The sequence below is a fragment of the Osmia lignaria genome, chromosome 9 (genome assembly GCF_051020975.1).
Source record: "Osmia lignaria lignaria isolate PbOS001 chromosome 9, iyOsmLign1, whole genome shotgun sequence".
Classification (NCBI taxonomy): domain Eukaryota; kingdom Metazoa; phylum Arthropoda; class Insecta; order Hymenoptera; family Megachilidae; genus Osmia; species Osmia lignaria.
Genome location: NC_135040.1, coordinates 7,754,443 through 7,771,386, shown reverse-complemented (window position 1 = coordinate 7,771,386; position 16,944 = coordinate 7,754,443). Strand labels below are relative to the sequence as shown.

Here is a 16,944-nt window from a genome sequence, read left to right as displayed (position 1 = left end):
CAGGTGCTTCGCAAAAATGCAACACCTCGTACCATTAATTAGGGTTTCCAGTTCATTAGACTCGTCGGACGTTTAAAAGTTTCCGTATTCAAAAATATAATATCTCCGTACCAGTTTACTACTTATCGTGAATCGTTTCCACGAGACGGTGAATTTATGAACCTGTTGCTGAGCAAAACATCGCCAGATTTTCGGGACGAAAACGATGGAACAGCTATTATTTCATAAGACGAAAGTACCGACTGTTAAGGGAATTTTTGTCGACCAATTAGAACTAGCTTCGAATAATACACCGGTAGCAAATCATTTTTTGTTGCCGAACAATGATTCATTATTTTCTTTCTTCCTTTTAATACTTTGATTAACTTTGATCCCCTGTGTGTGTATATCAAAAACAAACTTCGATCAAGCAGGTCATCAATCATCCGAGTAAAACATGCCAGTAAGCATCAATAACAATCTATATCGAGGGGACAAAGGGTCTGGTGAATCAAGTACGCCGTTCTATTATTATTAATGAAGCCTCGATATATCGGGCTCTCACCCCCCGAACTAACAACCCCTCGCGCTCCAACTTCTCGACACCCTCCCGCTACCAACGAACTTGGATCGTTCTTCGCTAAAATCCATTTCCTTTGTCGGCACCAGCCACCGACGTTGAGATATCGTGCATGTAAATCGATCGTGAATAACGATTTTGAATGACGAAAAAGCTGTTGGATCGTAACGACGTTCACGAAGACGCTCCTTGTCGCGTCAGCCTTGTTTGGCGTCTCTTTCAACGAGCTACCCCTTTCGACAGAGTCAGCGTCGTCTCAGGGAAAACATCATTAATTACTTCTGCTCTATTGACGCCTGGATAAATGGTAGCCGGACGAAGAAAACTTCTTCTTTCGTTACTTTCCAGGAAATTTACATCGCAATTAGGAGGAGCAAATATTTGATACAACCCTTACGATGGTGTTTCCAATTTTGTCTGTTTTTATTAACTCTGAAGTGGTCACTCGAGTTATAATTAATAGACAAACTACTTAGAATGAGGAATAAAAAAATGTGAAAATTGTTATTACGAGAAGAGTTGAAAGTAGCTTGAAGATTTCTCTCTACCAATGAATCTTACAGTTTAACATTCCCATCTGCGTGGAAGTTATTACCTGTTTCACACCATTAGATCTCTTCAAAAGAATTCTTCCAGCGAATCACACGATGTTTACAAGAATTTATAAATAGGCCCTGTGAAGAGTAAACCGAGCGAGTAACTCAAGATGATATTCCTGTAGCGTTATTTTTACGTTCGCGCAAATGAATACGAAAGAACGAAGTAAGTTAAAGATTGCAAGGAAGAAATTAGAAGAATAGGACGAAAAAAATTTCAGACGTATAATTATTTCAACGCAACTATTCTCTTGGAAATCCAGCCTTCGAGAAACCTTCGAAGATACAAAAGAAAAGTGGAGATAGTTTTCGAGGAGGAATAATGAAATTGCAGGAAAGTTACTTCGTTTCTGGATTCGAAACGCAGACAACTGCATTTCTCGAGACAAATTAGCAATCTGTAGAAATTTCATCTCGGCGATGATAAGGCAAGTTCGGATCCAGCGGCGGAATACGAGGGATTCATCCGAAGGCGGTACAAACTTTTACCGATATTAATGGCCCACCCACATGCCCACTCTGTTTCTAGATGGCTTAACGCGGATTCCTTCCGTTATAACCTCGAATTCCCCGCCATTAATTCTCGCGGAGTCTCTGGCCACTCGAGGCACAAAGCTGCAACCTCCCATCACGTTGTTCCGGTGCACCTGCACTCGATATCCGGCATTAGGCATTATCGTTATTCGCCCTGTGCTACCTCAGTTCAGGCAAACGATGCACCGGCAAATTTTACCGATCCTCGTTTTACTTGGTAATAGAACTTCGATATGCATAAATTGCAATCGATGCTACCTCCATTCTCCCTTCGCCCATAATCGACACCATTCTCTTAGTAGAATCAAACGATCTTGCGCTAAAAGAATTCAACCTGTTCTTCCTATACCGCAAAGTGTTTTGTTTTGAGAGGAGAAAATGGTATCTCTTTCAATGTTTTATCAAGAGGTGTGGTAGTTTACTTATTACTATGTTCTTGCCCCCCAAGGTTTCGTTTCTGCAAATATTTAATCACCCTCGTTTTCACCCTATTTTAAAATGATAGCACATTTTTCTTTGAAAATACTTGATATAGGTTGAAAAATGAAAGGATCCTCGTAAATCGCAACCCAACTTTCATCGGTCGACACGAACATTCTCTCTATCGATAGAATCTCTGATGCTACACGGAGCGAGTTCAATATAGTCGAGCCACCGTTCGAATCGTAATTCCAGTACGAAGCGTTGGATGTATTAAAAGTCCGCGTCGTGTCACATAGAAGGCGAATCTCGCGTTTCGTTGCCAGTACCGAGGCTTCGAGGATCGCGCAACGACGCGTGACGGGAAGAAAACCGTAAATAACGCGGATACTCGTCGTTCGAAGACAATATTGTATCAAGATAGGCCATTCCTGGTAGCAGGATACACTCGGTCCCCGTAACGCTGCCGTGTTCCCCCATGAAACAATTTGATCGGTCCCCGAGATACGAAAACATTGAGGTAGTCCTTGCCGTCGTCCTAACTCTTGCTACCCGTACGAACCAACAGACCCGGTCATATACAAGAACGTAAACCGGCTCTATCCGTTGCATTCATCTCGGTTTAGCTGGTTATTTAGCCGTTTATGATCCGGTAGAAGAGCGAGCCGGGCATCGATACCAGACCCCTTCCCTGTTCCCTTTCGAAACTTTATGTAAATCTCGTAGGACGCTCTTTAACCTTTCTGGCTAACGTTTTCGTTTGTTTCAGCCCAATGCATCGCGCCGCTCGGCATGGAATCCGGCGCGATCCCGGACGCGGATATCACGGCCAGCTCTACCTTCGACACAGGAAACGTCGGACCACAGCTAGCACGGTAAGCGTCGCTTTTTCATTTCGATAGTCTGCCCTCGATACCATTCGTCATTCGTATCTATCGGCTGCCTTCTGTTGCGCTCTCTGTACGCCATCGAATCGCAATCGAACGATATATCGACCGCGCCACTCTGGTCCAGGCTAACGCACTCAAATCCCCCCAGGCTAACCCCTAACTCTCCCTCTCTCTCTCTTTCTCTCCCTCTGTATATTCTGTGTCTTTACGACGACGTAACACGCCAGCTTCTATATCTGCGAATACACGCCGTTATAACGATGGATTTCACGCGGAGGGCTGTTTCCAACGAGCCTGCTAGCGTAATGGTGGGCATGCACCTCCATACGGAGGGTTGGTCGAGGGATTTCGCTAAGGTTGTTAGGATGCCGGCTGGAGTTCTGTTGCTAGGGTGATCAGAGTGATTTTAGGGTACATAGAATCTTGCTAGAGCTGTTATTGTGTAATTGAAAGGAATTTTGATTCACTACAGTAGATTATAAATATAAATTTTAAAGGATCGCTATGAACTTTAACGAATTCATTTAAATTAATTACCTGTGTCATCAATTTTGCTAGTGTATCGGCTTGAGAAGGAAGATCAATCGATAACGTTTCAAAGCTATAGCATATATGTAAAGTGATAGGAGAAACGTTGAATATAGAGCATCGATTTACTGGTACCCAATTATTCAGTGAATTATTCATAAAAAGTGACGATAGGTAGATAGGAAGGCTCGATCGAGAGTATACATGATTCGTTGGTAAGGACAAGGTACGCGAGAAAGTAAATCAGCGCTTTGACGCGAGGCAGTTTAATCGGCCGGGAACTCGGGGGATGAAAATTAATACTTCAGGATTCATTAATCGCGACGGTTCCCGCGCGGCACGGTCGCATGAATACTAAAAACGCGTCGCGTCGCCCCGACTGCGACTCGTTAATACGTAAAATCCGGTTTATCGAGTGTTGCGTGCGCACATAGAAAAGACGTTATCACTCGTAAACAAAGAGAGCAGACCGTTCTCGGCAGGGTAATTATTTCTAATCTGACCGCGGCGGCCTTTTTCCCCTCCATTTATATGCGAAACTGCACGACAACTATTTCACCTTTCTCGCCGTCGCGTCGCGACGCGTCCACTGTAACACGCAGCCAGACCGTCGGGATAAATAAAAAAAGAGAAAAAAAAATGAAAAAAGAGGGAGAAAAAGAGACGAAAAACGGAGGGAAAAGTGACGGTTCGATTTACGGCAGCACGCGAGAAAGCTGATGAATTCTAATCGCGGCAGCTAATGCATATTCCAGGAAGAATAAATTTTCCGATAACAACGTGCAATTAAATCAACCGGGCTCGCATGTTACGTTACTTTTTCGTACGTGGCACACGTCGTTCGGCTGTAATTAATATTTACACGAAACACTTCCTTCGAAGGAGGAGTGTTTATCCAGGCCGCTCCCCGTGCAATTAATTCTCCACCCGATCGTTCGATAATTCCGCGCCGATCGAATGCATGCAGAGACCGCGTTCCATATCTATCCTTCACCATACATCGACCTGTGCTATCGTATCGTCTCTTTGCCAGTCGAAAAGCAATCTTCGTTCAATGACGATTTATCGTTTAAGATTCACGTTTTTTCATGAATCCCTGGATAATCGCTGTATCCTATGAGAATAAATGCGTAGGAAATTGTAAAAATTTCAGTTATAAAATTAAAATTGAAATACACCAGTTCCTCGTGATAACACCTTTAATAGAAACCGAAGCACCTTCTATCCCTGTATAATACAATTACCACGAAAGGGTGTTTGACGTGGCCTGAGGATGTTGAAAGAATATTACACCTGGCTGGTAGGGCAAGGGTTGGTCATGTTACGCCTCTTGTAACCCACGGTGCAGCACATGAATACGAGATGCAGTGGTAGCGCTTGCGCCGAAACCTCTCTGTTCCTCTTTTAACCACCCTCCCGTCTCACCCTGGTCTCTGGCGTTTAGATATTAATGCGTAGGGTCCAGTATTCAGCGGCGGTAGCAGTGCAACGGCGGTTTATACGAATATTCCATCCCACGGGACATATCCGCTGGCCAGGGTAGCCGCGGTTGTAACTCGAACCGGGGTCCAACCTAGAGCCGGGCTCGGCGAACGAGGAACAGAGAAGCGACGCGACGCGCCGCGTCGCTCGCCGGCCCCGCGGGCTCTCCGATATTAATACATTCCATTACCGCAGACAATGACCGGCTGAATAGGCCTCTGACTCTTGATGAGCTCCGAGTCGCCCCCGCATTGCATCCAACAGCCTCCGTCGCTCGTCCACGTCACCGTCTAATTTAATACGCCGCGACCCCGGCCGAAGGTGCTTAGAATGCTTGATGCGCTGACCACCAACCCGGAACAAAAATTACTCGAAGCGATAAAGTGATGTTTAAATTAGGATACTATTGCTCGGCCAACTGAATTGATTAATCAGAATTATTTGCTTGAAATGATACTTCATGCTATTTTCTTTAACACCGTTTGAGACTTCATTGATTAGCTGGTTAATTAACTCTCTCGTTACTAAAGGTGATTATTGTCATCGATCACTGACCTCTTAGGTTCCTAAGGATGTCATTCGTCCAAATTTTTCGTTGATTAATAATTGTGATTGAATTTTGAATTATTAATTTTTTGATTTATTTTATTTAATTAGGCTTGGATAATAATTAGTGGTACGATAATTAGTAGTAAAGTAATCCTGTGACAGAAATAAGTTATTCTTGTTCAAACACCTTCCATCACATTCTAAGCAAGATAAATTATCACCCTCCTCCATCAGGCTCGCAATTCCTGGAATAACGTTAGCTGTGAAACCGAGACCAAAGCGGGAACAGAATCGGATCGAGCAAACGCCAATAATTAATGAGCGATTTCGTGCCGAACCCAACACGCTACAATCATAGCTATTCGATTTCGAACCAATCAAACACCGAATTCGCGGTTTTGTTTTCGACACGAAGATCAAGACCCTTGAGCAGTGTTCGCGTCAGACGCTTTCAATCAGCCGATCGAGTCGTTCAAATAATTCAATATTAATTAAAAATTGAAGGGTGTAATTAATAAATCATTATACTTAGTCTACCATTGATCGATATCAATTGAAATGAATAGAAATATTTGTAAAATTTTTAATACTGGCAATATTATAATAGTAATGCAAATTTGAATATTAATTCTATTATAATAAGGTGAATTTCAATATTATTAATTTTATGATAATCATGTAAATTTCAATTTTATTATTATGGTAACGATGTAAAATAACTAATGCACCATAGAATATTTAAATGCATGCTGAATATTACAATCTTTTTACAATAATTCTATCGTCTACCTTGTGAAGCCAAAACAGTAGTTTACGCAATTAACCATACTCCCAAATTGAGAACAAGACTGCAACATATGAACACAAAATACAACATCTGACCGATCCATACCTAAAATACATCGAACGACCAATATATCAGCGTTAGTCGGTTTTCACTGACAGACAGGAGTTAGGGTATGGGAGATGGGTCGGAAAAAAAAAGGAATTCCAGCGTTATTTCGTCGACAGGGTGAAAAGTTCGTACGAATGTCAAACACGTTCGCTGCGTAATTTAATTAACTGGTATTCCAGCGTCATTTATTAAAGAGCGCCGTTGAAATGGTAACGTTGCCGCGATAATTTAATTTTGTAGCGGGTCACGGCACGGTAGCGAGGGTTGATCGATGAACGTATATATCCCCGAAGACGCTTTTCACGCGAATAAAAAATTCCGAGGAGAAACGAGTAGAAAAGGGGGAAGAGGAAAAAGGAAGAGTGATGTTAAATAGAACGTTCAGCGCCGCTTCTCCGTCGAAGGATGGAAGAACGGAAACGTGGCGGGAAGGAAAATCTGGGAAAAACTACTTATTCGAGCATGAAACGAGCGCTTTCCATATGGAATACTATACACACAATAATTTTCGAGTGGTGTAGCCGTATGAAAGCGAGTACTCGACTCGATTCCCCGGCTTTTCATTTCCTTTAAGAATCGCGCAGCTGTGCGCGTCTTCCGTCGCTCTTTTTCTTACCGTTTTCATTGAACGTTATTCCTAGAATAGACGCAATTAAGATACCCGTAAGAACGCGTCGAGTGGCCGAGACTTCTGTTCAGAGAAATTGCTGCGAATCGAGAAGTCAAAAGGTGAGCTGTAAGCGGCGAGCTTCCCTTGGAACCGGAAAGTGTACGCTGCGATTCAGCGGATATATTCAATTGAAATTACCCCGGGGTGAATGTACCTTGAAGAAAGTGAGAAAATCGCGCTACCGCTTTCCACGAGAGCAATTCTATCTTCTATCCTTTTTCTCTTCACCACTCAGGACAAATATTTCCGTGTAAAAATCTAAAGGTGAAAGAGCTTCGTATTTCTGTTACGATCAGTGTAGGCAATTTTTATTAGGCGAATATTGGTTTCAATTAAGATACAGTCAGGCTTTACCACGTTGCCATTACACGATATAAGTATAAAAATTAATACTGTCGAGATACGAGGTAACAGTGTACTAACGCGTGGCGAAGCACGCGGCAAATTTCACCTCACCATGGATTTTTTACACAAGTAATGGCTTTTAGAGTCATTACTTGATACACTGTAATTTAGCAGGCGCAGATAAGAATACGTAGGGCTACGTGGCTTTATACTCGCAGTCAATTACATACTTGCGTTGGATGGTACTAAAGTGAATAACATTTTCAATCTTCCTTGACGTGGATTAAAGAAGGGTATTAAAACTATTTCTGATATTAAATTGTATTATATCATATGAAAAGATAAATATATAAATAATTTGGGTATGTTGTCGAATGACGAGATCGTGGATCGAAGGGTTGGAACAAAAAGAATTACACTTTCACGAAAATCCTGTCTTTCGTTATTATCTATTGCTCACGTTTCGCTGATACCCAGTCGAAAACCGGAATTCAATTTGCAGCAACGTATCAGATCGCAAGGGAACAAATTTCAACGAATTCAATAAGCGAGGCTCTGATATTCCCTGATGCAGTAGTCGAGAATGAGATCATCTCCAGATAAATGAAACAGAGGTGAACGAGTTAGAATCAACGGAAATTCGTTTGTTAAACGCTGGAAATATTTTCCTGATTTCGCGAAGAAAAAGTGCGATGAACTTTTAAAAGGAGAGAAACCCTTCGGGTCGGATCGCGATAACGTTTATTACTCGACAGAAAGGTGCGGCCACAATGTTCCTTCAAACCAGGTATCCATAGTCGTAGTCACTTATTTCCACGATGGTCAATTCAAAATTCTAAGTGTCTTCTGCTTAATCTTGGGTTACGTTCAGACAGCTGTACAGTTTTATTTTCAGAGTAGTAATTTACTGGAAAAAGGGACGTAGAATGTATCTTTAATCTTATCCAGCTTTATATCTGCGATCGTGATGCAGGCTCATCGTCACCGTGTTCAATTTGAAATTATACAGCTATCTTGGAATACATGAAAATTGTTATTGTTTCTGATCAAAAATACTGGTGAAGTATACTCGCGATCAAATCAGTATTCCCTAAGGGGAACAGCTATGTAAAAGAAGCATGTAAGGGAATTCTCAAAATTGTAATTTTGACAGTATTAATATTAAAAGTGATTTAGGAAGAAAATAATATAATTTTTAATTATTATATATTAGAGAATTTAGTATATAACTGAATAGTACGAATAACAAAGTAAATATCAATTCGAATTTTCCCGCGGGAACGTGGAAGGTGGTGGGGGGATCACAGACCTATATGTATTTACATACGGAGGCTTCTCCCCTCCAACGTCAGTCCCCGCGGGACCGCCGAAGGGAAGGCCCACAGTGAGGGTCAGGAACCCGTGGGAGCATACGGGAGAAGGGGGAAAACCCCATGGAAGCCTGATTTGACCATAAGTGTACCTTTACAGATACGAAACCATTATCGAAAAATAGGATCTATATTTTGAATTAATGAAGAACTGAAAAAATCTAAAACCTTATTTACAAAGTTCGACTCTGTAAAATAAGCAATTTGGTGTATTTCTACTTATCCAAGTTGAAACGAAAAATTAAAAGTCCACTGTATACTCTTTTTTTCGACCTCCATCTGTGGTACAAATCAGATAAGTCTGCTCGCACGTCAATTCTCCTGACCAACAGTATGCATAATACAATCTGCGAGATAGTGGGCAGACGATGTCACGTCCCCGCTAATTTCGCCGGATTCAGAATGGTCCGCGAAGCGGTTAACGCGATGGAAAATTTAAACTCCGCCACGGTATCTCTCGGTTTCGCTCAATTTAATGCCGTCCGTTCGTCAGTCGTAGGACAGGATTTTCGATGTCTCGAAACAAAGATCCCCCTCGTTATGGTACACGCGCGATTCCTGATCGTCCTTTTTGTCGACAACGCGGACCACACACGTGGCTCTCTGATGCTTTCCTCGAGCTCTGCCTGCAAAAAAAGTCCCTGTAAATGGCACGTGGTGTAGGCCGTGAGCAGACGTAACCCTGCTAAACGACGGCTTAAAAGTGGAGTGATAAAAAGGGACTCGGTGACGGGACGTTATCGCGCACTTGACGCTAATAATAATTTCTGCGATAATAGCGTCTCGTGGAGGACGTGAAATGATGGTGAGTCGATGGGAATAGGAAGTGGATGGGGTGAAAATTGTTCAAGTTATTCAAGAAGGTAAAATATTGATGATGGAATCTTGAATTTCTATCCCTGTAAACTCTCACCATACTAATCGACAAGTTTTCTCATTAATTTTATAGCCAAAGATTAGACATTTTTCGTCCGTTCGATGGCAACAGAAAATAAATTCCTTCTGAAGGCTATAAACGTAAACATATTTATATCAGACATTCGTTTCTCGCATACCGAGCAGCACGGAACACCCGTAATCGCTTTAATATCAATTAGTTCTTAATACGAAGCAATATCAGTTAACATTAAACTCCCATCGCCATTGGACACGGAGTTTTACGGGATACGATTCGAGGCCGCGTGACGGACCCGCTAATATCCTTGCAACCCCATAAACTCAACCTACGCGTTCATTTGTCTATTATTCCGTGTCGGAATTGCAGGTTGTTGCGGTGTTCGTCGAACGCGCACCGTGTCGTCGTTAGCCCGGTATCGGTGCGCCTTCTTGTCCGTTGTTCCAACAACAGGAAACCAGTCGGTCGGAGCTGGTTGTTAAGGATAAAGAGGCAGTTCCAGCGTGCGAGTTGTAAATCTTTCGAAAGCAGCCTCGACTGTTATAACGATGCCGGGGAACGCTGCCGCGTTATCATTCTCGCATTGATGGCCTGTAAGCACGATTATTAGCGCGCCACGTCGTTCGGCTGCGATCTGATTCGATCCAGGATGCGTAAAAAAATTCGCACTCTCGTGTGTGTACGTGCATTAATTTGGCGTTTCGTTGCAAATTACCGGTGCAGCATCGTGTAAACACTATGTAGCCGATCCGACAAGCTGCATCGGTCAGGTGAAACGAGTTTAGATAAAGAGAACTCGCCTCGCTCTTCGACAGATACCGAGTGTCCTTCGCCAAGTGATAGAAGTGTCATCGTTATATCTCTTAAGTAAATGGGACTTGCCGGCAATTGGTCGGGCTAATTGAGGCTTCTCTCGGATACGAAACGGCGATTTGACTCCGGGTTCCTTCTTCGATAAATTTCGGATCCTTATTTGGTGGAAATAAAAGGATACGTGTATCAGCAGTTCAATTTTGTAATGGAGTCAAAATGTATGGGTTTAATACTTTGCCTGCTATCGATGCAGCTGTTGCATTTCTTATTTCCTTGACTTTAGAAATAAACGAGAGTTGTTTTAAACTTTATTATTAGATAAGTATCGAACATCCCTAGGAATTACTTTTAACTATCTTCTTCTCTGTTTAAATGCTCGTTAGTATTAATATCGCTAATGATCAAATTTATAATACTCGTTTGTCACAGAATCAAGTTATACCTTTAATCAGATGTCCCTTCGTTCCTACCGTAAACTGATCAAGAAAATAAGCCAAAGAAACTAACCATAAAATCCTTAGAAACCCGTCGCACAGTATTGCGATAATAATTGTCCAGCAAGAGAGAGAAAAAAATGAAGCTCTAACGAAGTGTTGCCGGTGGTGTTCGTTTCGCAAGGAGGGTAAAACGAATTACTGATGGAAATCGGCGTAACTAAGCAGTGAATCCGTCTACGGGGTCGTAATTTCATCTTGAAAATTGCACGAAGATTGCGAGTTTCGGGGCGCACGGTAGGACACCCTGTCTCTCCCCTAGTTATGAGAGGAATCGAATTATCCGTATCGTAATCGAGAGAGAAGGACGCGATTTCGCCGGCGACAATTAAGGATAACGCAAATATCCTCGGGTACACGTTGTTAAGGCACGCCTCCAAATATCCCGGTAATGAAGAATAATGCACGAGGCTAAAACAAACTCGAGTCTGGAGGCCCCGTTTAAACCTCCAAGACGTTTCCCTGCCATCCCCCGATTCCTCTCGTCGTCCCTTATCCTGCGTTGTTCGGCAGCCACCTTCCAAAGGATACACCGACACTTATGTACACAGATATACCGTGCCGTTACGAGCCAGCAGAAGCTTCTCTCTTAGCCAAGCATTTAAACGGTCCACGCAATTAGGGAAGGCGCTTCGCGCCTCATCTTTTATTCATGACGACTACGGGCCGAGCTATCCGCGCCTTCCTTTCGACCCCCAAAAATTAAAACCGAAGCACGCCGAGCACCGATACCCGGCTACAACCTGGACATATTAAATGGACGATTTTTTGCACCTTTTAATCCGGATCACGTGTAACTTCGATGCGCAACAATTTTCCGTTTACGATATTCCGAATTTGTGGAAAATAATTATTTTTTAAAATAGTTCAACAATTCAAGTAGCTAACGGTAATCGTCAAAGTGTCAAGTTCTTGTCCTCTTCTTTTTCTTGTTAACAATTCTGAAAAGTTTCGGATTCCCTCTCGTACAGAGGTGTCGTTTACTGTCCAATTTCAGGAGGGGGTTATCATTTTCGTCACGTTTCGTTACGTCGACAAATTCCGTGCTTTCCGTTTCGCCGATTGTTCGCAACGAATGAAGACGGGGGTGAAAAAGAGGAGAATACGTAAAGCTTCAGAGGCGTTGAAAGTTTGGGCAGCTGCTCCCAAGGGTAAGGAAGTTTCGCGAGGGAGAAAAGATTTTAAGGTGTTATGATTATTTTGCTCGTTTTTAATTTTAAATGAGCTGCCCGCAATCCTACACCCCCTCGTTCCTTGGCTAAGCTCGCTGTTTGTTTTTTAATGACGATTGAAATTGCTTCGTTTCGTGGAACGGGAGACGAGTTGAAGAGTTTTCAAGTTTTCCCACCTTCCGTGGATTTTCGATGAAAAACTCGCGTCGGTGAGCATTTATTAGTTCGTTTCGTAGAGGGTATAAAATGTTTCGGGGAGCATCTTTATCGCGCCACCTGGAAGGGCAGTTAAAGGCTCGCGTGACACAGGTGATTTCCAAAGTTTCACGCATCATTTATATACTTATCGCTATACGGAGTTTCCTTGGTTTTCAGTTTTATGCCGCTTCGAGCGTGTATTTAACGCGCAAATTCGATCTAAGAAGTTTCCACTGGAAAGTGCTCGAATTTATTAACGGAAAAATGAGAATATTAAAAGTTATTTGCTTTACGATACTCGTTGCGATATCGATATCTAGTCGGAAAATCTTTTCTCATTTAATTAAAAAAGAAAAAAGGAAAAAGAAGATAATTTACAAGGGTTAGCTCTTTGAACCTCAGATCGATAGAAATATTAATACTATTTCACATACTAAAAATATAAAAACGCAAAAATTAGTCCATAGTATCAACACGTTCTCCAACGAGGTACAAATTGTTAAACGGACCCTTGCAAATTGTCCCTTCAAGGTTGAAAGCGCAGCGTAACTAACCGTGAAATGTTACCATCTGTTTCAGATTAAAAGTGGAGAATCTCGGTGGCGCATGGTGTCCCAAGAATCAGATCACCCAAGAAGCTCGAGAATGGCTTGAGATCGACCTTCATACGGTTCACTTGATCACAGCTACCGCCACCCAAGGTCGTTTCGGCAATGGTCTCGGCGTTGAGTATGCAGAAGCGTATCTGCTCGAGTACTGGCGACCACGTCTGGGCAAGTGGGTTCGATACAGAGATATCAAAGGGAAAGAGGTGAGTGCCTTATCCTACCAGAATCCATTAACTAATTTGCTACCGTTTAGTTCGGCTAGATTCAAAGTACCGTTTCGACTGATATTCTAAGACGTTGATCGAATTCACTGAGCCTGCATATCGAGTCAAAGTTCTATCCGCACGCGTCATTCGAAGCCAAAGGGTTAAATCGAACATGTAATCATCGATGATGTAATTAGGATATTTTTCGAGAGTGAATCAGGTGCTCTAATTTTACCAAAATTGTCCAACACTTAATTCTTGTTCATTTTTATTATTCGACCACAGACTGACATGTAACAAGTTGATGTCATTGCCGGTTCATAGAACTCGAAAGGATCGCGATCCCAAGTGCACGCGCGAAACGAGGTTAATCAGAATCGCTCGAGATATCGTGATTTATGAATATCGCGACCGATTCGCCCATCTGCCGCTGACCGATCGAGATGGGCGCAGCTGCGCCCAGAATAGTAGAAACTGTCTTCAAATTGACCGTGCCTGGTCACTGGCCTGAAATAATAATTCCGCGCCGATTAAAGCGGCGAGATTGTTATTCCTGGTGGTGTGCGATGCTCTTAAAGAGAGGCAGAACCCGTGCGAGCCGCTGCGCTGGTTCAAAGCGCTCGCTGAACGATCAAGAATCGAACGACCAGACTGAAGGATTATCCCGCTCGAAACGTAAGCCGCTTATCGCGAATCCGTAAGCTAATTTCGTACCGACGATGCACCACTTTGTCGAGACTCGACCGTAGCTGCGGCTCTTTGCCGTTCGTGAAATTCGTCTACGGATTCGGTATTGTTCCAAGATCGACCGAGAAGCACTCAATGTCTGCATCAAATTTTTAAATAAATTTATCTCTCCATTAGAATAAAGATCCTTAGATATCGTTAGGATAGATTGCCAATTGCAAATCTAATTTTTCCAGTATCTCTTTCTATTTTTGCTCTTTGCTGTTCGCGAAATTCATCTACGGATTTCATATTGTTCCAAGATCCACACATCTGCGTCAAATTTTTGAATAAATTCATCTCTCCATTAGAATAAATATCCTTAGATATCGTGATTGCGAATTTTATTTTTCAACAAATTTCAAAGTATGCCTGCAAAGAAGGCGAGGTTACAGAATGAAGCAAATAGAGGAACTCTGTTTCAACGAGCACCAGTTAACGATAGGAAAAGATATATAACCTGGCACTAAGAGACTCGTAAGAAGCTCGCCGAAGGCGACACGACACGTTTTTGCAGAAGAACTTATCGTCTTTTACCCCGTTCAGTGTTTATGGAGTTGGTGGAGAAGGTGCAGCTATTACGACACTTTAAGCCCTGTCCGTAGCTGTTCCCTCGGGCACGATTCCAAACTGACGTGATGGTCATTAATGCAGCAAACGATCCTGGCTCGGTTTACGACACCTACCAACAGAACGATACGTTCTGAAAGGCGTAGCGGAAAAGAGCTCGGCTAACTAGCAGGCAAATTGGCCAACCGATCAGGCATCTCCGTGTCCTTGCTGTCCGGTTGGGATCTTATTAATATTGATGGACCGAGAGGGAGAGAGAGAGTGCCAGGATCAACGTGCCAAGGGACTGCGGTCTCGTCTGCGAATCATGCTGGTTCCTGTCGCGTGTTCCGCTTCGTGATTTCGTGTAAGCTCTAATTTCGACGCCGATACCATCGCCAGACACTCTCCGTTCCGCTTGAATCGTAATTGCTCCTTTGTAAAAACCTGAGGAAGTTAATGTCCCCAGTAATCCTGCGAATGGACGACGCGACGGTGATTTACGAGCTGCTACTTTTTAGTTACCTAAACGACCTTACTAAATTTTTTGAAGAAATATTAATATCCCTTTGCAAATTCGCAAATCTGTTCGATTTTTATTAAAAAGGATCCATCGTGAATGATATAAATCCAATAATAAAAACTTGATTATTTATCAAAGTTATCAACAGTAGTTCATGAAGATTTTCTAATCGTGATATTGAATTACTCGTGATTAAATGCAAATCCCTGGCAAACTAGGCGCCACAGTATTAATCAGCCCATCGTCATCGAACTTTCACGTTACCATAAAAAAGAAGAAGGATCCTACCTGGAATGCTAAATAAAACGATAAGTATTCTCTCCCCTCGGGTGAGAGGAACGGCATCTTACAGTCTCTTTTTATCGAATCGGTTATCCGATCGGCCATCTCTATACATCCGCTGTCCAGTTACCGCCTTATTAATATTGATGGACCACTTGTGCCGACGCTAATGCACCGGAGCTAGACTGCAAAAGTTAGTTCGGCTTTTTCAGACGACGCCTTCGTCACGTGTTCAACCTTATGATTTCATGGAAAGACCAGGTTCGATCATCTCGGTCTCATGATTATTCACTGATTCGCGAACAACCTGTACCCGATTATCGGATTTCTTCCAGTTATCAGAGTCTAGCTCGTTCCGCTTGTAAATTGAACAATTACAACCAACTCGAACAGCTACAAATGGAAAAATACGTTTGATAATTGAATGTTTCGACGGCGAAAGGAAGTGTTCGTAAAGTAAAAATTTACGTTGCTCCGATGATAAAAGTTTGGAATTTAGAGAAATAAATGAAACGAAACGGTTGTCTTTTAATCCGACATTCTTAATTCTTTTTTTCGGAGGATGGCATCTTCTTCTGTGAAAGCGGACGTAAAGATTCCTTAATTACTTTCGGGACCAGGCGATCCTTGCTCGTCCTTTCTTCCTTTGCGAGATTCCCTCGACGCTTTCACGTACGCTCGCTAGAATTTCTCGGATATTTTTGCGAAATTATCCAAAGAAGGATGAAAAGAACGCTGTCGAATACCGTGCTCGGAAGGCTGAAGTTTCCAGCACGCGCGAGCACCATCCGGGTTCTGGCGGTGAACACAGCAGCGGGATCAGAGGCAAGAATGTCCTCTGATGTGTGTTTGCGTGGATAGGTGTGCGCCAGTGCACAAGTTGTACCGCATAATAATAATTGTCACGGGGCCAAAGACGGCAGCAGCGCGGCTTCAGAAGACCGGCAGAGGTAATTAAGGCTCGAGGCGCCAACAAGCTTCTTTCTCTCGGTTGCACTGCAAATCCGCGTGCACGCTCACGTTCTGGGGCAAGAAGGTGGCCCGTTTTTCTAACAGACTACCAACAACCAGCGCAAACATCGAATCCTGCCCAACGACAAAATAAACCATACAGTTTCAAATCGTTTTACATGTTTCCGTACAAAGTTTCGATGCCCATCCTTGGACACGATTTTTGAGAATTTATTCAAGAAGAACCATAAGACTAACATAGCCAAAGTTTTGCATTTATATTCAGGTATGTTTGAAATAATAACCTGAATTTTTATAAGCATTTTTGTTAAAAATTTGCAAAATTATAGCAGCCTGTTTCTGTTACCTGAAATTGAAAAATTCTATGCTTTATTCTATTTTTATGCGTTAGTTATAATTTGTCGGTTGATAATTTTGCAACGTAGATTATAGAAACTGTAAGCTTCTCCATTAATGGACAGTCATCTGACTGCACAAAATCCTTCGCAATTGTTGAAGCAGAACTCGCGGAAAATGATCTCATTGTCAGCTTGAAATTGAACGAGCTTTCATTGCACTGTGGCTGAATTTTGTTAGCCAGTACTTGCTTCCTAACTAACGAAGATTTTATTCAGACTCCGCGAACGAAATGACGATCTTGAGATAGAAGAAGAAAGTATCTTTACATT

The 16,944-nt window shown here is 42.5% G+C and overlaps 1 protein-coding gene across 2 annotated transcripts in view; it reads left to right on the top strand.

The window, feature by feature from the left end:
* The window catches only part of LOC117605469 (discoidin domain-containing receptor 2), a 121,502-nt gene that overhangs the window by 57,383 nt on the left and 47,175 nt on the right, over window positions 1–16,944 (top strand). For both annotated transcript variants that reach the window (XM_034326850.2, XM_034326858.2), the window contains exons 3-4: window positions 2,879–2,984; window positions 12,990–13,221. In XM_034326850.2, the coding sequence (XP_034182741.1) occupies window positions 2,879–2,984; window positions 12,990–13,221 (338 nt within the window). The remainder of the gene's footprint in view (window positions 1–2,878; window positions 2,985–12,989; window positions 13,222–16,944) is intronic.